Raw genomic sequence first — 17,741 nt, 5'->3', positions numbered from 1 at the left:
AAAGAATGACGTTATTTTGACCTCTGTGACTCCGGGGGGGCAAGACTGTTAATGAAGGCTGGATTGAATTTCCCCTGACTAGAACTAGGCTTTTTAGGTTGCGTCCAGCCCATCTGGGTCAGTCACTGATCTTTAACAATGTGTCTTCATCAGCAAAGACCACCTATATCTGTTAAATTTATCTTGGGCAGGGTGGGGGGAGGTGCTTGAGTGAGTGCAATGGTGCATTTGCTAAATAATGATGGAGTTTGTGTAGGATTTCACTGTTAGACCTTCGATAATGGCATATGAATGATAAAGGTTAATCATGTTAAAATAAGTTTGAGGTTAATTTTGGTAGCAATTGTTTGTCTGTCTGTCTGTCTTATTTATTTATTTATTTATTTATTTATTTGCTTTGGCTTTTTATTTGTTTAAGTGTAATGAAAATAATGTGACTGAAGTCACTAAGAGGAGGAAAGCTGTTTGGGGTCAGACTGTGAACACTCCTTACTGGCGATGGGTAAAGAGTTACTCGCCTGAGTAATGGGACAACCCAGGTGTATGATGACTCCTCATTCTGAGTAGGGGAGTTGGTCACAGTAACAGCGGCACACATTGCAAACAAAGTTTAATTAATGCACGTGAGATAATTACAAAGTGGCTATTTATTGTGACATCCTGGACATAGTATCTTTTTATAATGGACTTACTGTTTGTGGGGTTAAAATGAGAACTATAACACGTCACATCCGATGAAGTGAGCTGTAGCTCACGAAAGCTTATGCTCAAATAAATTGGTTAGTCTCTAAGGTGCCACAAGTCCTCCTTTTCTTTTTGCTAACACATCTCTTGACACCTTGACTTTTAAAGCTGGACTGTTATTTACAAGACAATTGCTGGCCCTTTGGTAGAAAATTCCCAAAACCGGAATCTTGTATCCCATAATTGGTCTTTTAACATTTAAAAAATGTGCAGTGTGTGGACAAAGTGTGTTGGAATGAATCACTTTGCTTGTGTACTACAGGCACGTGGCCTGTGTCTCCATCTTCTGGTTCAGTGTAGCCATTGCATCAGAAAACGGTCCGTTTCCACATACAGCTCCTGCATCTGTGCTTTGTGTTTTGTGCCTGGGGAAATAAATTGAGTGCCGGCATAGAATAAAAACAAGTATAACTACTGAGTGAAATTGATTGCTGTTAAGAGGGCAACAGACCAGAAAAGACTAGATCAGATTAGCACAGCATTTTAAGACTTGGTTCAACTTCCTTATTTCTTGTTTATTTTTTTGCTCTTCACTGATAACATGGTCAACTGTGCTGTGTATTTAGGATGTTTCTTAGGAGGATACCATTTTAAAACACAAAACAGTTTAGTTAGTTGCCAAGAGTTCCATTGTGCAGGGCTCAGAGGGAGAGGGTAATTAAAACTAATGAATGAGAAATGCCTGTAAAATGACCTATAATAATTTTTTTGTACTTAAAAATATCACTGCTTTACATTCTGATTTTTTTTTTTTTTAAATACCCTTTCAGAACTGAAGCACTGGCTCCCTTTTGGAAAGTGGAAATCTCCCCAATAAATTAAAGCTCTGTCCTAAATTTTCCAAAGCTGCTAGTGAGTCTGGGTGCCCAACTGGAGACACCGTAAAGGGACCTGATTTTCAGAAAGAGCAGAGCACCCAGCCTCTGACAGTCAGGCCCCTTGAAGGTTTCTCAAGTTGGACACCCCAAATCACTAAACACTTAGGCCCCAGTTTCTAGCCTGGCAGGAGCCCAAGATGGCACACTTAAAGCCATGACATATTTAGGTACAGAAAAGCTCTCTTGCCCCGTCCAGAATCTTGCGGGTCCTGAGCCTCAGTCAGAGGGGAAATTCCACCCTTAGAAGGAGGACGCATTTCTCTGGCAGATTGAATTAATGAAATAGCGACTGATTGGAGCTGCTGAGAAGTTTTGAATGTAAGAATTAGTCCCTGGGAGGTGGGATTAGTGGATAGGTGATGTGATTGTAGGGATGTGATATGTTGTACATCAGGGGCGGGCAAACTTTTTGGCCTGAGGGCCACATCGGGTTTCCAAAATTGTATGGAGGGCTGGTTAGGGGAGGCTGTGTCTCCTCAAACAGCCAGGCATGGCCCAGCCCCCACTTCCTATCCGACCCCTCCCCCGCCCCCACTTCTCGCCCCCCGACGGCTCCCCCAGGACTCCTGTCCCATCCACCACCCCCTGTCCCCTGACCGCCGCGACCCCTATCCACACTTCTAGCCCCTGATCACCACCCCTAACTCCCCTTCCCTCTATCCAACTCCCCCTGCTCCCTGCCCCCTTACTGCGCTGCCTGGAGCACCGGTGGCAGGTGCCGGAGCACCGGGTCAGGCCACGGCTCTGCAACTGCGCTGCCCAGCTACCCAGAGTGTGGCGCGGCGTGCTGAGGCTGCGGGGTAAGGGGGACAGCGGGGGAGGGATGTGGCCTGCGGGCCGTAGTTTGCCCACCTCTGTTGTACAGGTATATGGTGATCTGATTATATTAGATATTTGAAATATATGGATTGTGTGTATGTGGTGTTTATTATAAAATGTGGGTGCACTTACTTTGTTACATACTTTTTTTATTGATTTGATATGTTTTTCTCTAGATTTTTACCAGTTATATCGATCTGTTGTACCCTACAGAAGATAGAAATGATCGGTTAAGAGACTCCTATTTCTTCACCTGTGACTGCAGGGAATGCATTACTAAAGAAAAGGTAATATAACCAGGGTATAGAAGTATGTTCCTGATGACCTACCCACATACCAGAGGCTTTCATGCTGTTTTCTATCTGACTAATCAGATTTGGAATGTAGGGAGTGCTTTCTGTCTGAGACCGTCTCTCATTCCCTTTCTCTCCACTGTAACCATAAAGTATCATGGAATATCCTAGTAGGTACTTGCTTAAAGGTAATATGAAAACTGTTAGACCCGGGTTTTTGTACTGAGTGTCTCCACAAATGGGATGTACGGGGCATTTGGCACAGAAATCAGTTTTTTTTTTCTGACTTTGGTATTCTTTCCTTCCTCCCCCGCATATTGTGAAATTCTCTTGGTTCTTCCTGGCTTTCTGAAGGTATCCCAGGATGCAGCTTTACAAATATCAGAAGTCTCGCTGCAGTTCATGGTACCAGTGATGTACTGAATGATTGATTAATTCTGGTCTTTCTTCTGTGAACCAAGAAGTACTGCAAGGATTTCACAGGGGGAACTTAGGGCTTGATCATGAACCCATCGGTGTCAATCCTGGCTTGCCACTGACTTCAAAGAGTGCAGTTAAAAGAGTTAATTAAAACCTAATTCTGTGCTGAATGGCTCCCACAGCCTGATAATTGGGGATTTTCAGCAAACAAATCTCTGCTTAACTGAGTTCTTGTTCTTGCGCAGCAGATCAGCTTTAATGTGACAATACATGTATGGCACTAACTATCAGATGGGCTAACTTTTGTATCATTTCCATGACCTTGTGTGTTACCCTTGTTATATGTAGTCTGAGGAAAAAAGGCATTGTGATGGTAGCTGTAGGAACAAGGTTTCAATGAAAGCTCTTTATTAAAAAGAAATTGATCTTTGTCTTGTTAGGCAGAAAAAATAATTGATTTGTTACATACTGTAGCTTACAGTTAACTGTACAAATTAACCAAAGACCTATATATAGATGGCTTTATTTTAGCAGGAAATATGTCACAATTACCAGGCTGACTGCCCCTCTGACCCCTCTTGATTTCTTTGAGTACACCCTCTTTCAGGTCTCGCCTGTAACTCTCCGCTTTCTGAGGGTGAAATTACACGGTTCTCCCACTCAGATCAGATACTGGGCTGCAGGCCCCTGTGATCAACCATGATTATTCAGCAGGACTGACTTGTGCCCAGCACCTGCAGCTCTGTTCTCTCTAAGCCAAAAACAGTGGTAAGCAGTGACCGGCGTCTCCTTAAAGCAACGTATTTAATATGACAAAAGCATTAAGAAAAAACAGGACTTAAAACAGTAAAACAAACAATACTCATGTCTAGTTTACCAGGTATCTAACTATTTTCAACATAGGGATCCTGTAGGTCTAAGATTCTTATGGACCCCTTGTGAGGTGGGGTCTACAATCCTACACAAAAGAAAGGCAGGCAGGGGGTGAGAAGCCTGCCTGCCTGCAGACACAGTCCCACCCTACCACAGCTGTGAGAAATCTCAATTAGGGACAGAGAAGGCCCCAGCTAGTGTAGCTAATGAGGGCAAACCCAAGTATAAAGAGGGAGGAAGAGACCAGGTAGAAGAGCTCAAGACTTCAAGGGAGTAATAACTCTCTGTTAGAGGAGCTAGTGCGTGCCTGCCTCTGAGAGACTACTTCCCTCCTGGAAGTACAAGGGAGGTAGCTGGAGATGGGAGCCTTAAGGACCAAAGGTTTTTTTACTCCTTTATGTGATGTTTATGGACTTGGCCTCTTTTTCTTGCTGATTGGATTTATGCCACTGTTGCCTGGTCCAGGACTGACCTAGGCTGCTTGAGCTGGGTCTTTGTACAAGGTGGTGTCAGTCGCTGCTGACACCCCTCCTGAGAGTCTCATTAGTGAAGTCTGTTCCCATAATTCACAAACCGTCCTCCTCCTGCACCCCCACACTTCCCTGAGAGAGAATGTCCTTTCAAAGCTGCTTAGTCCTTTTGATCTCCAGGTTCCCAGCCTGGCAAAATAAAACTTGCTTCTTCCTTGGAGACAGGATGTAGGATCCTTGAAACTAACCCCTTCCTGTGTTGTCTTTCAAAGGTGTGCCTGGATATTCTTATCTGGGACCATTGTGTTGCTTTCCTGCTTGTTCTCGCTGTAGTTCCCACTGATTTTAAGCATTTCAGACATATAATAAATATTCCACAACCCCCAGTATATATTGGTTTCTCATTACTGATATGCTACCTAGTTATTCTTAGATTATTATATAGGAACTCCATGACCATCACACTCAGTTTTCTTAAAATATAAATATAGGGTGAAATCCTGCCCCTGTTGAGGTCAATGGGAGTTTTTGCCACTGGCATCAGTGGCGCGGCGATTTCACCCATAACATTTAACAATGTACCACTCACAAAACAACCTGTCACTCTACCTCTTATGGAAATATCTACAGTCAAAAGGACATGAAAGGGAAGTATGGAATAGGATTCATTTTCCATTGAATTAAGTTTCTTGGTGAGCCTAAAGTGTCTGGGTTTTTATTATGGGAATTCCGAAAACTTGTGTCAAATAAGCAGTGAAACTTCTTATTTTGAAGTGGTTTAGTAACTGACGGTATGTCCAGTTACTGCACTTTACAAATCTGTGTAAAATCAATACTGGAAAACTCTTTTGGTGTATTGACAAAGGAGGGTGATGTCAGATGAGCGGATCAAGCAAATGCAGAACAGTGGACAAAATCTGCTGTTATACCTATGCAATGGGGCCAGACTGGTTGAAATTCTGTGTCTTGTGTTATGCAAGTGAGACTAGATCATAATGGTCGGTCTGGCCTTAAGATCTGTGAAATCTGTACTGTGACTGAATGCAGAATTTGGCTGTGTATATCTTTAATTTTAAATGATTTGGAAAGGTGAATTTAGAGAAGTTTGATTAGTTCTAGTCCTGCAAGATGCACTGCATGGACAGTAGAACCTTGCTAATCTGCACTTCGTTAGTGTGCACACTAACGATCACCTACTCACAACTGGCAGTCTTCTCCCACCTCTCAAAGATCACATAGCAAAGACCGAGAGGCTTCTGACACCAGGAGGTCGCACTTTAGATTGGACTGGGGTTCACACTAGATGCTTTTAAAAACCCAATGTCATAAGGCAGCAGTTCCGAGCTTTAGAAATTCTTGCAGAGCATCATAGCGTCTAACTGGGGACATGTTCTTAGCCTTCTTGGCGAGGCAGAGGGGCAATTAATCTTCAGGGAGCGCTCGTACTAGGTGAGGAAGCCATTGCAGAGATAACGAGAGCAAGCAATAGCTTTCTGGTTTGTAGTTGACCCCACAAACCAGCACTGTGTCTGAGAAAGCCATTTTGCCACATCATCCCCCACAGCAACTATATCCTGGCTTGTACCAGTGTAGTCTGGTACTTCTGAGGCACCTATCGTACGGCGCCCAGCACTATTCAAGAGAGAGCAGGGGGGTTTGAGTCCTGAGGCAGGGGCTTGTGAGATGGAGTCAGAGGCGCTGCTGAATCGGTGCACTTTGCACCACTTGTAGCTTCCCACCAACACTGTGGAGAAACTATTGCAGATGGATCTGAGTTGAAGACCTTATCGCAGTTGTTGCAACCAGCTGATAAAAGTGACATTTATAAAACACCTTGGGATAGCTCTTGCGTTGTGGACGCAGTCATCGTCCAGGAGTTTGCAAGCTCAGAGCATTCCAGCCGAAGGTTTAGAGAAAAATTACAGAGGAATAGTTTACTTTGTCTGTTTTCTCCCCTACAGATTTCAGTGATTTCTTTGTGGGAGCCTAACATTCCAACCATGCCTTTTATTTTATTAATGTTATGTAGCTTTTAAACTGTGTGGATGTTCCTTTACCTGTGAGGTTTGGGATTGCATTTGTAATTCTCATGTGCTTCCTTCAGGACAAAGATAAATTGGAAATCCGCAAACTGAGTGAACCTCCATCAGCAGAAACTGTCCAAGACATGATCAAATATGCCCGAAATGTGATTGAGGAATTCAGGAGAGCCAAACACTACAAATATATCCTTTGCCTTGCCTTTCTCTTGCCCCTGATGGCTTGTTTTGCAAGTTTTAAATCTTTTTGATATCCTGAGGCTCACTCCTTTTAAACTCCCCCCTACCTCCCACAATGCACTTCTGAAGGCAGTTAGAAACTAGACAGTGTTGTTCTCCTCTTTGTTTGTGAAGAGAGAGTTTTCTCTGAAGTGGATGCGTGCGTGTATGAGAGGGATTGTCAGAACATTGTGTTGCTGCCTTCTCTTTACAAAATGTGGTGTTATGCTGAAGAATGTGTTTGTATCCCTTTAAACTGAAAATGTTTCCTGTCGTGAGTCAGGTACGTTTTAACAGGTAGAAAATATTCAAGTAGATCCACCACTTCCCAGAGCTAGATGGCTTTTTGGCCAATCTGTGTTTGTGCAGAAGCCCATACTTTTGAAGACATAATGGGTAGAAAAATAAAGAACTGAGCCAACAGCAGGATGATTTAAAAACCTTTAAAATGTCAACGCAGTTAGGAAGGTTAGTGATACTATTTACAGAGAGTCTGGACTTACTGTCCTGAAGTGAAGGACCAGTCCAGTGGACCTCAGTGGCTGTGGCCCTTAGCCAAGCCATACAGGCTAATTGCTCACCGCCAGAAGTTTCCTTCTGTTGGCATCCAGGCCAAGTCTATGTTGGTTGCTTTTTTAAAGTGATACATCTGACCTAGCCTCAGCCCAGAGTGCACTCATAGACTTTCACCCCTTTATACTAGATCTGGATTTGGCCCTCTGGCTGCATCTGCCCTGATTTGACATGTGACAATTTAGCCCTTGAGAATATCTGGGGACTTGACACCAGAATCAGTGGATGGGGAGGTGGTAGGGGCCGGTGGTTGATGTTAAAGGGTCTCCCTAGCTGAACTCAGCGATGTCAAGGGCCATGAAGATTTAATGATAGAATAGTCTTGATTTTAAACGTTGGAAGGAGTGGCTACAAGGCCTTAATCAGGGGGTGTCTCTGTTCTTGTGCAACACCGAGGGTTGCAGCACCTCTGCAGAGCAGCAGCTGCAAGCACCTGTAAAAATAAAACTGAGCTGAGCGTCCCACCCTGCATGCTGAGCCTGGTTTTGCAGCAGAGGCGATAGGTGTGGCCCACAGAAAATTGTTTCCACTGATGATTACATTGTAAACTCTTCAGGGCAGGGATTGTGTCTTCATATGTGTTGCACAGAACCACTCCCTGGTCGTGACTGGGATCTGCGTTTGCTCATGCAAAATAAGCATGGAATAGAGCCATGGAGGAAAACCCTTCAAAAGGCTTTTAAAACTAGATGGGGTTTGTTTGTATTTTTAATCTTAAAAACAAAAAGCTTGCTTGAGCAGTTTAACCATCCACCTGACATCCTGGGTGAGAGAGGAGCACAGAGCAGACCCAAACGTAAGATCATAGAACATCAGGGTTGGAAGAGACCTCAGGAAGTCATCTAGTCCAACCCCCTGCTCAAAGCAGGACCAACCCCAACTAAATCATCCCAGCCAGGGCTTTGTCAAGCCTGACCTTAAAAACTTCAAAGGAAGGAGATTTCACCACCTCCCTAGGTAACCCATTCCAGTGTTTCACCACCCTCCTAGTGAAAAAGTTTTTCCTTATATCCAAACTAAACCTCCCCCGCTGCAATTTGAGACCATTACTCCTTGTTCTGTCATCTGCTACCACTGAGAACAGTCTAGATCCATCCTCTTTGGAACCCCCTTTCAGGTAGTTGAAAGCAACTATCAAATCCCCTCTCATTCTTCTCTTCTGCAGACTAAATAATCCCAGTTCCCTCAGCCTCTCCTCATAAGTCATGTGTTCCAGTCCCCTAATCTTTTTGTTGCCCTCCGCTGGATGCTTTCCAATTTGTCCACATCTTTCTTGTAGTGTGGGGCCCAAAACTGGACACAGTACTCCAGATGTGGCCTCACCAATGTCGAAGAGGGACGTGATCATTCCCCTCTATCTGCTGGCAATGCCCCTACTTACACAGCCCAAAATGCCGTTAGCCTTCTTTGCAACAAGGGCACTGTTGACTCATATCCAGCTTCTCGTCCACTGTAACCTCTAGGTCCCTTTCTGCAGGACTGCTGCCTAGCCATTCGGTCCCTAGATCATCTAATGGCACACTAAGAGTGGAATTTTCTACAACTGTTGCAGAATTGCCCATGTACAAATTCCCCATCCCTGCATCAAGGCTGAGAAAAGGTTTGGGACACATGGCATGGGGGACTACAAACTGCATCTGGCCACAGGGGCATATAGTTACACCTCCTATTTCAACATCTCTCCCATAAGTGCTTGCACATCCTCTACATAAGATTTTTCATGGCACTGCTCTACAGTGAGTGACAGAAGTTATTTCTTCTTCTGCCTCCAGAAGACTCACCATTTCACAAAGAGCCCGTGCTACTTCTGGACCCTTCTCCATGGAAACACACAGGTATTCCTGTTGAAGTGGATAACAGCAACTGAAGAAGCAATGGTCTCAATTTCATGATTAGATGAACACCAAGGATTTGGGGTTGAGTGCTACTCTGTCCCTAAACCACCCAGCACTTGTGATTGCAGACATCTAGAGTGAAGCCTTGGCCCCACTGACGTCAATAGTAAAACTCCCATTGACTTTAGTGGAGCCAGGATTTCATCCGTAGACCTTATTTTTAACGATAGTTGGTGGGAACTGTTTTGGCACTGCACAGGTTTTTCATTGACATGTGACATGAAAGCCTCTATTCTGTAGAGAGGCAGTGTGATCTAGTGGACTGAGCATGCCCCAGGAACTCCAGTGTTCTAATCCTGGCTCTTGCTGCATCACCTTTCCGTGCTCCGGTTCATCTAAGGAGTAAGACAGTACTTGTCTCCTTCCCAGGGGCGTTGTGAGGATTAGTGTTTGCAGAGCACTTTGAAGAGCTCTGGAATTGCACACACATTTCTCTCTTGCACACACCCTTCTGAGCATTCCAAGTGTAATTTTTAAAGGAAACAGTTTAAATTCCATAATCTACAAATGTTATACAAGACCACCCCTCATGCCCCACCTCACTATTCAATGGTATTTACCTGTCATTTCTGGTCTTCCCTCAATTTTATAGTAAGTACATGGGGAATTCTGCAACAGTTGTGGAAAATTCCACTCTTCACTAGCCCCTGCGGCCATGCTGCACTGCACTGCCCCCCCCCCCCCCCCAAAGTACACCGGCACTGGTGCAAGAAAACCACTCAGGACTTAAAGCTGGGTTTGCAGGTCTGACAATTAAGAGGTGTGTGTGTGTGGGGGGGGGGGGGGGGACATGCAAACTGAGCACACTTGATCTGGAGTTGCTGAGACCAGGAACCCCTTGATGCCATTTTTTAATAGTCCCATTTTCAAAGAAGAGCTGTACTCAAAGAAAAGCTTCTCAAAACCATTCTTTACTGGACAACCATAAGGTGGGTATCCTCAAGCCGTATAACACAGGTTTGTAGTTGGAAACCACTCATGTAATGTGTTCCTTGACTCCACTGTACCCCCTAGTGAATTACTGGAGGTTTGTGAGCTCAGTCTGGACAAGATGGGCTCCGTGTTTGAAGATAGTAATGTTTATATGCTGCATATGATGTATCAGGCCATGGGAGTCTGTCTGTACATGCAAGACTGGGATGGTGCATTGCGCTATGGGGAAAAAATTATCAAACCATACAGGTAAATTTAAGAGCTTTTATTTTTAATTATATAATGCAGTAAGTTGAACACATGTTTAAACGAAACATATGGGCAGGCATCACTAATCTGATTGCACGTTGTATAGAGATGCACTGTACAGTAGTGAACGTTCATGGCCTGTTTAGAAGGAGATGCAGGACCAGATTGTCAGTGTTTACTTGATCAGAATAGGGCCAGGGTATTAACAATACTTGGCTTTTTGCAAATTCCTGCCACAGAATTGCAGGACCTGTTTACACTCCCAGCTGTGTTTCCTTATATTGGTGCCTGTACTAATCTTGCCTAGTTAATGAAACATGTGGTCATCTCTAATATTGGATTGATAGTTTGCCTAAGAGTAGTTTTTTAATCTTACCCCTGTCTGAATACTGTCGCTAATATCCTGGCCCTTGCATGTTAATAGAGATTCCAGTCGTCCTGTTGGTTCCTTTCATCCATCACCTCCCGTGATGGCTACAACAAGGCTCTTTTCCCATTGAATGGACTGGGCGGCAGAGGGAGCTTGGACTCTGCTTCTCCCGGTTCCCAGACTGAGCTTGTCAAGTCCTTGATGTTCTTGGCTACCTCTCCCTTGGCGTCTGAGCCTGAGAGAATGTGCAAACTCCGGGCTCTTGCAGCGGGACAGGGTAGCACAGCCCAGGCCAACTAGAGCCACCCAGATGTTACCTTTGAGAGGAAAACAAAGAATCTCCCTTGTTTGATTTCTTTTCGGGGCCATGCTTCCCTAGTTTGTTACAGATAGTACGTTATGCATGGGTCTGACCCTGCCACAGGTCTCCCCAGGAAATTCTCATCGAAAGGTGTAATTTGCTCTCCAGCTGAGGGAGTGCAAGTGAACCTTTCCCTTTGGATGCCAGTGTAAAGTCCTAGATCAGCTGGCAGGGAGCTGCAATTGTGCTGGCTCTCTCTCTTTCTCCCCGGGGGCTGAATAGTATTTATCATCCTTGTGACTTGCCCAGCTTCCACTGGCTCAGAGACTGGCATTCCAGGTCAGTGGCTGAACCCAGCTCCTGCAGTTTAGTTTGCTGCAACCGTAGAGCTGCATTCCAAATACGGGTTCTGTACACCCCCTCCGTCACCCACGTACACACAATGCTGACTGCGTGCCTTTGGAATACAAAGAATCCTTGGTGCTTAGGAGTGGGGGTGGCTCTGGGAATTGGTAATGATAGAGCTTTTTCACCCTTTTTGTTGGCCAGATTAAATCCAGTGACTGCAGGTCACTGCCACCTGATTGCTGTTCAGAGGCCTGGGGTGCGTGAAATGAATGTTGTGGTCTCAGTCCAATTCTCAGTTGTGTCCACATCCCACAAACAATAGATACTAACTCATGGCAGCCACAGCAGAGAGTGCAAGGATTGAATGGGCAGGAAGAAGGAACCAGCTTCTCACACCTAGAGCCAGGGAGAGGGGTTGTGGGGAAATATTGTGGAAATTTTTTGCAGGATCTGATTAAGCCAAGTTTTTCTTTTGCAGTAAGCATTATCCTTTATACTCTCTGAATGTTGCCTCCATGTGGCTGAAGTTAGGGAGGCTTTATATGGGACTTGAAAACAGAACTGCTGGAGTTACTGCTCTAAAAAAGGTATTTCCACCCTTACCCAGTAACTCTAACAATTTTAGCTAGGCATGTGATTGTTGAAGTGTTACCATTTCTTAACCGATGAATGACTTGCTAGAAAACTTATCATGGCTTGTATTTATTTACTTGATTTTCATCCTTTCCTTAATTCATTGTGTGTTTTGTTATAAAGATGCAATGCAACTGCTGTTACATCATTTCACTGTCTGTTATGCAAAGCAGGTCTTTCCTGATCTTTTCACAATTAACTTTAATACTGCAGAATCAAAATAGTACAGTATGTGTGTCATGTTCCCTGCCTATTCCCTTCATTGAGTCAGAGTTCCACTTCAGCTAGAGAAGTAACTGTGGGTGCAGTTGCATTTCATTTACATCCTTGTTGAATGAGCTATGTATCTTCCTCCCACCCACCAGTCCTGGCCTCTGAAGCATTACACACTATTTCTGTGGTTCATATATTGTTGAGTTGTTCAAAAACTGAACATGTTTCTGGCTCTCACTCATTCTGGAATAGGACACAGGCAGATTAATTTTCATTAGGTGGGTTGAATTTTTAATGCATATGATAGATTATAGAGTGCTGTGATAGCAAACCCCTGACATTTTACTTTGATTCCTCTCCTCCCATTACTAATCTGTAGTGTGTTTCATGATCCTTTCTTCCCCCTGTTGTTTTTGGCTGAGTACTCTCTCTTTGATACAAGTAAATACCTTTTTGGTTTCCTTAGCCTCTTTTTGTTTCTGTTACTTTGGTCTGGAATTCCCTGATTTTTGTAGAGGTTTATTTTTAGGTAAGACAGACTTGAGCCGGTATTAAAGGAGACCTCCAGCCTACAAGAGCCTGCATAAATTACATATTTTAAATGTATTTTTTAAACAATTTAATGTTGGTCAGAATACAAACAGTGCAGGAAAATCTGTTGGCAGTCAGTTTCCCAACATAAATATCTTTTTCTAAAGACTTATTTCCAAAAATAGCCTACAGGAACACTTGAATAAACTGGCAAAAGCATCCTAGATAGTGGTGCTGCATCTTGAGGCTTATTAGAAAACAAACCAATTATCTTTTCACATCTCTTTGGAAATAGCTCAGACAGGATCTTTAGATTTCATCCTTTGAGTGAGATGGGAAAGCACAGGTCGTTGGTGCTATTCAGGTGGAAGTTTAAATCTTCTAAAGCCAAAACCAGTAGGGGATAATCCTAGTAAATATTCCCTTGGTAAAATGGGTTCTAAGATGTTGAGAGTTCTTACTCCATGGTCTCTCAGGCCATGCACAGTGTACCTAGCCATTTGATAGCATTGTCACCAGCCTGGTGAAGAACTGGGAGCCCCCAGTCAAAGTTAGTCAGCAGGCACTCGTCAAGGATACGCAACAGTCTGAAGTTGACCACATCGTGGGTCGTTACAGAAACACCATTTGAAGAGATTGGCCGCACAATTACCCAGTCCTGTGCAAAACCAGTTCAGGAATGACCACAGGTGCCTTGGTCAAAACCGGATGGGCAGGTGGTTGAGTCAGTGACAAGAGCGTGATTAATGACAGTCAGCACTGCCCACTTGTTATGCCAAGCAGATTCCACAGTCATGTCCTGTGGTGGCATAAGTGACCAGAAAGGGCAACTATAAGACGTGCAAAGAGTTGAAGGCGGTTGGAGAGATCTGAGTACAGAGGCAAGTTGCTGTTCTCACTGATCTTGGCCAGGAGCCCCCCACAGTGAATATGAGATGGTGGTATGTTACTAAGTATTGGCAGCTATGGCAACAGAGTTGCATGTAAAGTCCCGGTAACAATGCACATAGCTTTTAAGTTTTACATCAAGCAGCCTTCTGAAACAAGCAACACCAGACAAGAACACAGTACTCTACTGTTGAATAGCAGAGGTCAAGGGCTGATGTTCTAAGCGTCTGGGTGCTCACACCCCAGGTTGAGCTGGCCAGTTTTCTGAGCAAGTTGTTCCAAGGGCTAACTTTGGCTGATGTCTTCTTCAAGTGGTTGTGGTACATCAATGACCTATCCAGTGTCATGCTAAGGTAAACAGGGTTTGGGTTGCACTGCAGGCATTGGCCATTTAAGAAAATATTTAACTCATGGCATGGGCTTGCATTATGCAGATGAAATGTGATTGAAACTGGAAGAGCTTGGCTGCAGGTGTCAGACTACAGGTATAGGAGAGGAGTTGAGCTCATCGCTCTGGAACAGCTGTCAAAATATTCCCTACTCCAGCGGTTCTCAAAGTGGGTCACAACCTTGTTTTAATGGGGGCTCCAGTGCTGGCATGGTGGGGCTCAGGTTATAGGTCCCCTGCCCAGGGATGAAGCCCTTGGGCTTTGGCTGCCCCCTCTGCCTGTGGTGGTGGGGCTCAGGCTTTGCCCCCCTCCCACACCATCCAGGGTGGCAGGGCTCAGGCTACAGTACCCCCACCTGGGGTCATGTAGTAATTTTTGTTGTCAGAAGGGGATGGCGGAGCAATGAAGTTTAAGAACCTCTGCCCTACTCTATTCCCTAGCTTGCAGCTTTCTATCTTAGAGTTGGCAGCATTTCCAGGGGTGCTGTATGTACATAGTTTTGAAAAATGCTTTGAGAGTCTTCAGAATGAAAAGTGCTGTATGAATGTAAAACTTATTCTATCAAATGAAATTCATACTGTTTCCTATGGAATAGATGACTTTAAAGGGATAAGAGCAAGAGGTGTCACTGTTCCACACTCCTGAGGAGAACTTCTAGCCTAATGCTAACTATGAATCAATTATGAATATTTTTTCCTTTCACAGGCAATTGCTATTATGGAAGTAGCACACGGGAAAGATCATCCATACATTTCAGAGATCAAAAACGAATTCAAGGACCACTGAGCCTCTGAATCGATGCAGTCCCTCTACCTTTATTTAAAAGCCTTGCTAGCAAACCTACAAGAGTGCTTTGAAAATAGCTGTCCTATGAAAGCACTTCTGTAATATAAGTGGCATGACAAACGTGCATTTGGGCCTTGTATCTTGCATTCTCTAAGGTTTATGCAAAACATCTTGAGCCTTTGCAAATTCTCAAATGCTTTTTTAAAAAAAGAAATGGCATGGTTTCACACAGCTCATGCCTCCCATAGCTCATGTGCAGAAGACCAATTTTTTTCCCTCTACAAAGTTGAATGTATTAGCTGTGGAAGGTAAATAAGTGGTACATTGTCATGGCCCTAGTTGTTTGCTTCATGCATGCCCTAATTTTGTGACAAACGTTTTTACTCTGTAGAATTAAATATTGAAAGCAGCTGCTTTTCCTATATCCACTGTGTCCCGTACTTTTTTTTTTTTTAGGAGTTGGAATAAAATTGCTAGGAAGAGACATTTTCAATTTAAAAAACATTGAGCTTGACAACCCTGGCTCAGTGCATCGGTGCTGAATTGTAGGCTCCCACCCCAATCTTACTTCAACTCAGAGTGTCTGTAGGCACAGTAACAGCTTCTACAGAGGTAGCACATGTAGGCCTTTGTCTACGCAGGGGCATAAGCTGGAGTGCACCCTCTGTCACAGGTGTTAACCTAGCATGGGCCAGTTCCATGGGTTTGGAGGGCGATGACATTGGATTCTCCTTCACGCTGAACCCACAAGAGAAGGTGCCATAAATTGCTGCTATTATCCCTTAGCTATTTTGGAACCCTGGCTTCACAGGGTTCCATAGACTGTCTTAGGCTGGGGAGGGCCTAGAGCAGAGACACTGGCTGGGGGTAAGGTGAGCTGGTCTGAAGTGGAAGCACCTTGCCTTGTTAAAGAGAAGCCCTTTTGCATCCAGCAGATCACAGGGAGCTGCTGCCAGAACATCCCTGGCTGCTAGATGCTGAGTTGGAGACCAACTTGCACCCTCTACCCCATCTCCAGAAGAATCCAAAAGAAACTCAAACTGAAACACAGGGTTTGTTTTTAATGAGGATGGATGGGGGGGTTGGGGGGTTTGATTGGTCATCTCTCAGAATCCAGGGTTCTCCCTCTCCCTCTTAGTTACACATTTAAAGTCAATCAGGTATGGAGTTAAATTACATAACCACTGTACCATTGTTACAGCTTGCAGAGCAGGCATGAGAAAGCTGAGATGGTAATTATTTTGTAGCTGCACACCACCTACCCAGTCTGCTGCCTCAGTTTCCCCTCAGTTCCAGGGCTGATTGCCTGCCTTCATTCTCTACCCTGTGCAAGCAGGCTTGTTTCTCCAGTCCAGGAAAGACTAACCACACCAAGTTTTTCAAGTCCTTTCTGAAAGTCTACATGACAAAATTAAGTCTACCTAAATTAATCAGCTTATAACCACTGCAGCAATTAAAATTGCTTTTGCATGCCCACATTACACTCCATGTGCCAGTGGTGCATGTCCTCACCAGGAGCAGTCGCACTGATTTAACTGCTGATGTAAGCAACACAGCAGCTGAGGCTACAGTGACCTCAGTGGTACCTTGAGACTACGTCGACCTAAGAGGTGGAGTTAAGCCACAGTAGCAAGCGAGTTATACCAGTAGCAGTAGGAGCTACGTTTTAGTGTAGATGCTTACACTTAAGTCGATGCAAGCTGCCTTCATTGACAGAAAAATCCACAAAGTGATGCACACAAGGCAGGATGACACTCTACCTCCCCTCTCCACTGTTCTTGACTCTGAGCATGAGAATATTACACTAATCCAGTGTGACCACTTCCAACAGCTGCTACACTACCTCTCTTTGATAGGGCTTTCCAACCATAACTAGAATGATGAAAACCACTACCACTGTGTATAATCCTACCCCAAGCAGTGGAGTCAGTGGATGTCATAGAATTTTCTACTCTTCTTCCTTCCCTAAGGCCTTTGGTGTGCCAACCTAAGAAACATTGGAGGTGCTCAAATACTGCACTGAAGGGTGCAAGTTTAAAACCTTAAGCTAGACAGGAAGGAAAACAAGTGAATTTCCTTAGGGGAAAAAAAGTTTATTGCATACTATGAATACAAAGGATAGACAATCTTTTACAAAAAAAAAGCTTAGTGAGGCATGAGTCTCACATCTGAAAAGGCATATAGGAAACTATTTACACAAAGGCAGTGAAAGATGTCAAAAAGTTATTGCAGTCATCTAATGCTGAATAGTTCTTTTTATAAAGAGAAGAGAAACAGTGCAAAAATACTGTCAAAAGTAATCAGTTTTATACACAAGATAAAACTGATAAGCATAAGCTTATGTACTGATATGAAAAATATACATTAAAATATAAAATAGCATGCATAGTTTTTTTTAAAGACTTTCAATAGTATAAAATGAGTATGCCATTCATCTTGAATTAAAGGGGGGCGGAGGGGAATTGACCTCAATTGTCTACAAAATGTATACATACCATGAGGCTGAGAAATTGTTAAATCATTGTCTTGGACTTAACTGTAATGTACAGAGTTACAGAACAAATACAAAAGCAAGCATTGGAATACTGAAGTAAAATAGAACATCCAGTGATGTAAAACTAATTTAACATGTTATGTCATGTAACACATGTACCACACAATTATACATGTGTAAACTTTTTTCCTTTGAAAAATATCAACAGTAGGTAATCAATTCCTCTCCATTTCACTCGGACACCAATCCTCCTGAGCTGATTAGGACTCTTACCTCTATAGGGAGTGCTGAACTGGGGTCCTAGATAGGTGAATATTGACATTAAAATAAATTGCAAATTTTAAAGATTTGATTTGTTTTTAGAAATGTTAGTTTTATTTCCA

At 43.7% G+C, this 17,741-nt stretch overlaps 1 protein-coding gene across 1 annotated transcript in view; it reads left to right on the top strand.

Annotated features, from left to right (window-relative positions):
• SMYD2 (SET and MYND domain containing 2) overlaps positions 1-15,288 on the top strand; it is a 43,868-nt gene extending 28,580 nt beyond the window's left edge. Inside the window, exons 8-12 of the mRNA XM_048843163.2 lie at positions 2,618-2,728; positions 6,602-6,722; positions 10,231-10,405; positions 11,903-12,011; positions 14,784-15,288. Of these exons, the coding sequence (XP_048699120.1) occupies positions 2,618-2,728; positions 6,602-6,722; positions 10,231-10,405; positions 11,903-12,011; positions 14,784-14,864 (597 nt within the window). The 3' untranslated portion in view covers positions 14,865-15,288. The remainder of the gene's footprint in view (positions 1-2,617; positions 2,729-6,601; positions 6,723-10,230; positions 10,406-11,902; positions 12,012-14,783) is intronic.
• The last annotated feature ends 2,453 nt before the right edge of the window (positions 15,289-17,741 follow it).

The sequence above is a fragment of the Caretta caretta genome, chromosome 3, assembly GCF_965140235.1.
Source record: "Caretta caretta isolate rCarCar2 chromosome 3, rCarCar1.hap1, whole genome shotgun sequence".
NCBI classification, from domain to species: Eukaryota; Metazoa; Chordata; order Testudines; family Cheloniidae; genus Caretta; species Caretta caretta.
This window is presented reverse-complemented; position numbering and strand designations above follow the sequence as displayed.